Source organism: Notamacropus eugenii, chromosome 6, assembly GCF_028372415.1.
Source record: "Notamacropus eugenii isolate mMacEug1 chromosome 6, mMacEug1.pri_v2, whole genome shotgun sequence".
NCBI classification, from domain to species: domain Eukaryota; kingdom Metazoa; phylum Chordata; class Mammalia; order Diprotodontia; family Macropodidae; genus Notamacropus; species Notamacropus eugenii.
The window spans coordinates 379533041-379541974 of NC_092877.1; the positions used below are offsets into that span (position 1 = coordinate 379533041).

The following is an 8934-nucleotide window of genomic DNA, read 5'->3' on the forward strand; positions in this document are numbered from 1 at the left end:
CAGAGCCTCCTCTTGGAACATACTAGAGGTGGAAGGGACCTCAGAGGTCATTTATTGAATCTCCTCAATGTACAGGTGAGGCAACTGAGGCCAATATAAGTTAAACAATTTGCCCAAGATCCCACAAGCAGTAGGTTGTAGAGGTTCAGAGTTTGACTGTGGTGTCTGACTCCACAGGATCTCTGAAGCTTCCCACTAGATCATGTTGTCTCCTAAGAATTTGAGGAGGGGGTAAGCACTAACAGGAAGGGGGATCAGGGCATCTTTCCTATAGGAAGTGACAGTTAAGTTGAGCCATAGAGGAAGCAAGGGATTCCCAGAGGGAATTAAAAGGGGAGCTGGCATGAATTCCTTAAGAGTGGCTGGCATTGGGGAAAAGACAAATCCATAATCAAGCAGACTGGCTGTGGAGATTAACTGGGGCAAGTTTACTGGCCATAATCTTTCATCAAGCTCGCAAATGGTGGGCAGAACTGGTCTTCACTGTTATTGGAATTATGTCCATATATTAAACACTTTGGGTGACATAAATGTTCCAACAGCAACCATTTCACATAATATCTGTTTTATTTTTTCTTTGCTTTTTTAAAAAAATAAACAAAACCTGAAGCTCTGCCTGAGTGTAAAGGGATTTATCTTGGTTTGGCTTTTAAATTCACCAATCTTTCACAATGTAGAAACTTGGGAAGGCTCCAAATGGGCTTGAGATTCTCAAAGAGAAAGAACCTCCTGATAGAATTAGGAGCAGACAAGGAGAATAGTACATGGGTGAAATTCAGTACCTATATAGCATCCTCAGGATGCTCATGAATATGACTAATTACATTAAATGTTCCATTCCTTTGTACTACAAATACAAGTTGTCACTTAATAAGGGGCCATATCACTACCTGTACAACAATATTTGGTTGCCTATACTGTGTATATAGTATATACTATACTATACTATACTGTGAATAGGGTGAAACAAACTGGACTAAAGGTTCTGTTGAAAAAATGAACACTCCCTACCCCATCCCACTCCCAGCTCACCCTATCTCTGCATAGTTGTCTGTGCTTTAACCATAACTACGAGGTGACATTATTTATCCAAATTGAACCAGAGGATTTAATTTGATCACATCCCCAGAAGGAAACATACATTATTTCTACTTAACAATATTTAAATAAAAGATGCACACAAATGACTTGAGGATGTTTTCATTTCATGTGGTTTGGTATTCTAAGGTGGAATCTTCCATGTCTGTTTGTGTCCAGGAGTGGACTTCAGCTGAACCCCACATATACAGTTCAAAGATCTATTCTCTACCATAATGTTTTGTTTATTAATCAAGGATATCCAATTAGGTCAGCACATGTTGCTAGAAATAATTATTACCATGATAGTGAAGTCCTGTTTTTATGGTCAGGATTTGATTTCAGATTCAATGCAAGCAGATTATCTATGTGGGCTAGCTAGTCCCTCCCTGAATCACTATCTATTTGGAAACTACCCATCATATCCTATGATAATATTATGTGTAATCATATTTAGAATTCTCTGCTCTTTATATTTGAACTATGACATTTGGATTTTTTAAAATGCATTTGCTTTTCAGAAAAAAAGGGGGTTGCTCCTCAATCAACTGCACTGTAAATCTGGGAATTGAAAGAATTCAGGGACTATTTTTTATTCAAGATCTGAATGAGCAATGCTAACTCTGATGTCTTCCAGTTAGGTGAGGAGATAAAATAAAACCTATAACCCTCACTTGTGGTCACTGAAAAATTGGAGCCTTGCAGCAACTGGAATACAAAAAGCATTTAAATATACTTGTTTAAGGAGTAAGTTCTCAACTCAAGTTAGGTTTAAATTGTCAATGTGTCAGGCAGACATATCCTCCTCTCTCAGTTATCATGAAAACAGTGAAAGAAGATTTTGCAAAATTCGCAAACCATTAGACGGCGTTTATCTAAATGTTAAGAGACTAGAGACATCATTTGAAAGTGCAGAATTTTATTTGAACTACACAAGTCAAAGTTCTGTTCCCAGATCTCCAAAGCAGATCCACCTTACATTTTGAACACTGGATATTTCACATAACAGCTTGGCAGACAAGTGCGTATTCAAGCATGCCTACCTAGAGACACAAACACCAAGCTCCACAAAAAAACACAATTTGAAATAAGTATCTTATTTACTGGGAATATTTGCTGCAACTCCCCATCTGAAATCCTCACAATATGCAAGTTTAAAGGTATAGCTTTCCTTAAAAAGTAATTTCAATTATGAATGATCAAAATATGAGGGTTACAATTTGAAACATAAACTTTATTGTGACAAGGAATTAAAAATCGTACATCTGTGAGAATTGGAGTGTATACTGTAAAGAGCTAGTCTGGAATCACAAGCCAAGCTAATCATGTACAATAAAATGGAAAGGTTTAACAAAACAATATGAAATTGAATTTAGTTGTTTTCACATTTCACCATGACTGTTTTATATTTACAATCATCTGCTTTCATTGTGATGGTCTTGCTGAGGATTCAGGGAACTGGGGAACAAGGTGGGGGTTTGGAGGAGAGGATTCAGAGGTCTGAAATGGGTAAGAAGAATTCTCTAAAGCTAACAGGATGTAAATGTCTTCCAGAAGAAATTCTTGCAACCAGCTTTGCGTTCTCTGGGTGCCATGGCTGGGTTTGAATTAGCAGATCTCTGAAGCTCCATCCGCATCTCATCTGGTTCAGGATCATTGGACAAATCCTCTGGCTCCAGAGCCTCATTTTCTGTCTGGCTGGGTTCTGACAGCAGTTCTGCCAAAAAATATTTGGCCAATTCCTAAATGGAGACAGGAAACAAAATAGGTTGGGAGAGAAAGAAGGGATGAAGGAGAGAGGAAAAGAGAGAAGAGAAAATTGAATATGGTGCCAAAAAATCTAGAAACTTGGTTATTCAGGGCAAAATTTGTTATTGGGAAAAATTCAACTCCACCCAAATTCCTGTGATTCTTATCAAATTCCCCAAACTGGACACTTACACCTAAAATCTAGTCAAGAATAAAAATCAAAAGTAAATTTCAACATTTGCTACAGAGTTCTAGTTCCTTTAATAAGAGATAATAAATGCCTGTTTTATCAAGTTCTATACATTGCAGTTGTTGACTCATACCCTATTACAATCAACATTCTTTTGAGATTTCCATCTCTTTCCAGCATTCAGGTTTATTAGATCTTTTTGTCTTCTTACATATTAGGGTGCCTGAAGGCTAGAAGTAGACATAGGTAATTTGACGAGGCAAACAACAACAATAACAACCAAAACCCACAATTAGATAAAGGTAACTAATTCATTAAAATTATTTTTAACTCAATGCTTCACTGTGAGCACTGCACCAAACGTTACCATGTACCTTTATCATTCAACTGTAAGCCACGTGAGGGAACTATTAGCAGAGGCGAGTGTGTTAGGGGCGGGGTTTCTTCTTCACTCAGCTTTTTCCACTTTCCCCAGGGCTGCTTGGTGCAACTGGAGAGCGCAGTCAGCACTCACATCAGGTCCAGCTGTATTTCAGCACCGAGGACAGTTCCATATTCCCCTTTGTTCCCTCAGGATGCAAGTGGTTAACCCTGAGCTTGGGACCTCCTGTTTCCCCTGTCATCTCTATTCTCAAAGGTCAGCTCATCCCCAAAGCTGCGACTCAGCTTCTGGGAGGGACTGGTCAGGAACATAAAACCTCCGAAGGAGACCAAAAAGGCAGAGTTGGGAATTCCTGACTTGGGAAGTTCTTGGCTTCAGGTTTTTCTTCAGGTGTGCAAAGCAAACACTTGTTTACCTCCCTCTCTCCCTCCTCGCGTTAGTTCCTGGGGCCAGTGTTTACTTTAGACCACAGGATAGGAAATTCTCCTCTCCCTTCTCCCTCCACCTTACCATTGTCCAGGGACACTTACCCAGTGAAACTTGACAGGGAGCTTCTCGAACCTACGTGGTTCGACTGCAGGCTTTGCAGGAGCCTGGGGGTTTGAATGGAGGGAGAAAAGGACAAGAAGTAAACTTTGCCCTACCTGTTTCCCGGCTGCAGCCGCCAAAGACTTCTGCAGAAACTGGCGGAGCCTCGGGTCAGAGGGAGCAGCGCTGACACTGCTCACCACCAAGGTGATGGAGAGCAGGACCAGCGCGCACTGGAGGCGGCAGGACAGCATCTTCTCTGCTCTTGAGAGGGCGAAGAGGGCGCAGCTCTTCAAACTCCGGAACCTTCAGGAGGGACTGGGCAGGGCCAAAGCTTTCCACCTCTCTTCTCCCGCAGCCGCTTGTGGGATCTCCTGGCGCATTCCCCTCCTTTTAAACTCTCTTCCTGACGTCAGGATAGGAGGCGCCCCGGATCTCACTGGCGCTTTTACGCACCATTAGCTTCGCGGAATCAATCACAGAGGTGATGGAAGATGACACCATCCAAAGGAGTTTAGTTAAAAAATCGAACAAGCTCAAGCACAGGCTGGCACACACACACACACACACACACACACACACACACACACACGGTTGCACGCACAGACACATTTACACAGGCAAGCACTCAGATATACACACAGACGCTTAATCAAGCTTTCTGGTTTGTGTGCCACGAGAAAGGAGCTCTATGGATACAAAGGACATGTGTATACGGGTTTGAAGGTTCATCATGTGTCCCTTTCATGTAAATGAGAGACTAGGAGGGAAGGCCGTTAAAGGGTACTGGTTTAGGAAAGAGAACCGTATACCTTACTCCCAGTGTGGAATATCCCACTTTACAAATGCTGAGAAGTTTTCAACTAACGGTATGGAGAGGTTGTTAAGGGACTGTAAGGAGGCTTCAACTTTTGTGTGTAAACATGGAGCTGGCAGCTCTTTTCATACTCTTCCATTCCCTGAGGATCATCTTCACTTCTTTATTTTCTAAAGTCCTCAGCTCCCTTTGGTGCGGATTATTACCAAATGTCGTCTTTCTGTTACTCTGGGAAACTTGTAAAAGGATGATTAGCTTCAATATTTCCATTTTGATTTAAAAGAAAGATTTCCAAATTGCACCTCTGAATTATGTGCAAGATTGTATCAGGCAAGAGAAATCCTTGCCTAAACATTGCACTTAGAGGGAAATGAGAAACTCCACTGGAGGGGGAGGATCGATGCTCTGAATCTCAAACAATAAAAGTCCCAAGGCTTCTCAAAATGCCCCATTCCCAGCTCCAGGGAGCATCACAGTGCCTGGCATATAGTAAGCCTGTAATAAATGTCATTTGATTGAATGAGTTGGGAGGGAAGCTTTGGAGGCCGAGGAGGAGGGTGAGAAGGTGGCGGCTCCAGCGCCAGCAGTGAACAGACAAAAGTTCAATCCTCATCAGGGACTTTCAGGTCAGTCGTCCTTTATCAGAGTCAGGTTTTGGGCAAAACTGCTCTCTGGAAAGAGCCTGATTGGCTGGGAGATGTTGGGGTTAGGTAGGAGCAGACCCCAGGGAAGGTGAGAGAGAGGCTCTAGGCAAAGACTCTCTCAACTTGAGCTCAGGTCAGTCCCTTCCATTTGCAATCTAGTCTTGATACCTTAGGTTTACTTTCACAGTCTTTTGCAACTGATAGAGAACTCCAGAAAAGTCACTCTTGGGAGGCACCTCTGCTACTCTCCCAGACTGGATGCTCTAGGCTTTCAATGTCATTTCTCAGAAAATGCTGAACCAACAGAGGAAATGGAAAAATCTTCAAGATTTTGATATCCTTTTCTTTTTCTACAATCCTAAGGACTTTCTCTCCTCTGATAACCTCTCCTCATTTTCAGCAACTCTTCCTTTCCTTCTTTTCTATTTCCTCTATTCTTTTTTCTCAATGTTTTTCTCTTCCTCCTTCCTATCTTCCTCTTCTTTTTCTCTGTCCCTACCCTTCCTTTCCTCTCCCTTTTCTTTTCTTCCCTTCCTTTCTTTTCTGAATTCCTGTTTTCTCATCTCAAATGCAGCAGAAAAGATCTTTCAAAACAGATGCATTTTCTTTCTCTGGTTGCAATTCTAAAACCAGAATATTACTTCCTCATTTCCCTCAAGAGATGTGCAGTTTGAATCAGGGTGGGAATGCACTGCCATCTCTCTCCCTTCCCCTCCCCATTTACATAAACACACTATATGATCACTAGAAAGTCATTTTTGATTTCCAACTTTGGTGCCAATCACCTGTTTCTCTTTTCAATTAGGCAGCAAATTCTGTAAGAAATAAGGTAGCATATTCTACTCTAGCCTGGGCTGTGATTCACCTGGTCTCTCCTTTTGGAAAAGTGCTTTATCAGTCCAGATGAGGTGAGGTGAGTCTCAGGTATCCCAATCTGCAGATTAGAATTAGAAGAGATTTTAACATCTGAAGATGTTAACAAGATGCTGAGTTCAGGAGAGCAAAGACCATCACAATAATTTTATTACCAAAGGGAGCATCTAAGGATCTTGCATCTAAGAAGTCTGGATTACAGGGTGAATTTTGCAGTAACTTTCATACTGAGATCTTACCATTTCTTCTCTAGCCAAGTGAGTGTTATTTGTGCTCAAAGTACAGGCTGGACTCCTGCCCAGAAGAAAAGTAGCTCAAGCAACATATCTCAACTCTCCAGACTGTGTGGGAGAATTAAGCATTCCTTTAAAATGGAAGAATGGCTTTAATGTGAAAGTAAAGAAAGAAAAGGATATAAAAATTCAGAGAACAATCATGATCTTTATCAGAAGGTTGTAGGATGGAAGAATACCGCACAGTAGAGGAAAGGATAGAAGGTCACTAAACTCTGGAAGCTAAGAAACAGATAGGAGGTTTCCCAAAGAGGGAGCAGTATCTTCTGAACAGGAATGAGCTGCTTCCACAAATGCATATGGTTTCATAAATCTTCCCAGGTAAGAACCTGTCCAGAGGTCTAGGAAAAGAAGTACAATAGTCAAAGAACTCCCTTCAAAGGGGTACTGAAACAAATACTTGTGGGTCTCATAATATATGGAACAGAGTGCTGCGATCCTAGGGCATATATCCACAATGTGACAAAAGTTGTCAAGATGTGGCAAAATGGACAAGTCCTTTCTGTTCATAGTGATTCACATATGCACAAATGATGATGTTAAAAAGTACCTAGGAAACATTGCTAAAGATAATAAAATCTAGGGCAAGGAAATGAAGAATTTTAGGGTATATGACTGCTGTTTATTAAAAGCTGGTAGAACAAATAGAGAAGAGAAGATTTCAGGAAGGTAAAATCTAATTAAGATTGTGGTGTCAAAGAATAGGATTTGGATTTCTAAACCATGGATTAAAATGCAGAGATGTCTCAAAAGGAAAAGAGTGTAACAAGGGCTGGCAATATTGTATTTGCTAAAGTATCATAGAGTCAGTCTGCCAAAACACACTCAACATTTCTATTCTTTGTAGAGAAATGAAGAGTAAGTTAAATAATTGGAACAATACTCATTATTCATTGCAGGTCTATGCCAATATAGCAAAAATTAAAATTGATTTGTATATTTAATGTTATGCCAATAGAAAAAGGAATATTTTAGATGGTGACAAAATAATAACAAATTTCATGTAAAGGACTAAAAGATCTGGAATGTCAAGGGAAATTTTGAAAAATGAGAGTGATGAGGGAATAGCACTTTTAGACTTCACACTAGAGCATAAAGCAGTAATTATCAACAATGTTTGGTGCTTTTTTCCCTTTTTAAAAAAATTTCATATTTTATTTTTCCCAATTACATGTAAAAATCAATTTTAACATTCATTTTTAAATCTTTGACTTCCAAATTCTCTCTCTTTCCCCTTTCCTAACCACTCATTGGGAAGCCATGCAATTCAATATAGGTTATACATGTGTGGTATATTGGTTAGGTATATGTAGCACATAGGTTATACATATGTAGCAACATTTCCATATTAGTCATGTTATGAAAGAAAACATAGACCCAAAAAAAATCCTCAAGAAAAGTAAAGAAAGTGAAAAAAAGTATACTTAAATCTGTGTTCAGATACCATCGGTTTTTTCTCTGGGCATAGATAACATTTTTCATCCTAAATCCTTCAAAGTTGTCTTGGATTATTGCATTGCTGAGAATAAGCCATTCACAGCTGATAATCTTACAATATTGCTGTTTCTTTGCATACAGTACATTTCACTTTGCATTCTCTCATGTAAGTCTTTCCAGGTTTTTCTGAGAGCATCCTGCTCATCATTTCTTACAGCTCAATAGTATTTCATCACAATGACATAGCACAATTTGTTCAACTATTCCCCAAATGACAGACATCTTCCCAATTTCCAACTCCCTGCCACCAAAAATGAATTCTTGTAACTATTTCTGTACATATACGTCCTTTTCCCTTTTGCATTTTATCTCTTTTTGGATACTGACTTGGTAGTAGCACTGCTAGGTCAAAGGGTAAGCATGGTTTTACAGCCCTTTGGCCATAACAACATTCTAAAGAATGGCTGAATCAATTAACAACTCCACTAGCATTCATGTCTCATTTTCCCCTACAGTCCCTCCAATAGTTATTCTCCTTTTCTGTCCTATTATCCAATCTAACAGGTATGAGGTAGTACCTCAGAATTGTTTCAATTAACATTCATCCCATCAATAGGGATTTAAGACATCTTGTCATATGTCTATAGATGACTTCGATTACTTCATCTGAAAACTGTTAATATCCTTTGATTATTTATCTGTTGGGGAATGGTTCCTATTTTTATAAATTTGGCTCAGTTCCCTATATATTTGAGAAATGAAGCCCTTATCAGAGAAACTTGCTTCATTTCTTTACAGTTATGATTACTAAATGTATTTCTCTCTATCCTATTTCTCTCATTTATTCTATTGTCTCTCTTGTTTCACACTATCCCTTCTCAAAACTGTTTTGTTTCTCCCCCAATCTGCCCTTCCTTCTATCAGCACCCCCACTTCTCTTTTCC

At 39.7% G+C, this 8934-nt stretch overlaps 1 protein-coding gene across 1 annotated transcript; it reads right to left on the reverse strand.

Annotated features, from left to right (window-relative positions):
- Positions 1-1976: 1976 nt before the first annotated feature.
- SST (somatostatin) lies at positions 1977-4292 on the reverse strand. The gene is made up of 2 exons (XM_072618825.1): positions 4043-4292; positions 1977-2819 (listed from the first exon to the last, which is right to left on the reverse strand). Exons 1-2 carry the CDS (start codon positions 4178-4180, stop codon positions 2607-2609), a joined length of 351 nt encoding a protein of 116 aa, XP_072474926.1. The 5' UTR covers positions 4181-4292; the 3' UTR covers positions 1977-2606.
- Positions 4293-8934: the final 4642 nt, after the last annotated feature.

Excerpts from the sequence above, each read along its gene's own strand:
- SST (XM_072618825.1), bottom strand. The coding sequence starts at position 4,180 with ATGCTGTCCTGCCGCCTCCAGTGCGCGCTGGTCCTGCTCTCCATCACC. Across the intron at positions 2,820-4,042 it reads CGGCTGCAGCCGGGAAACAG|GAATTGGCCAAATATTTTTT; the intron begins GTAGGGCAAAGT and ends GTCTCCATTTAG.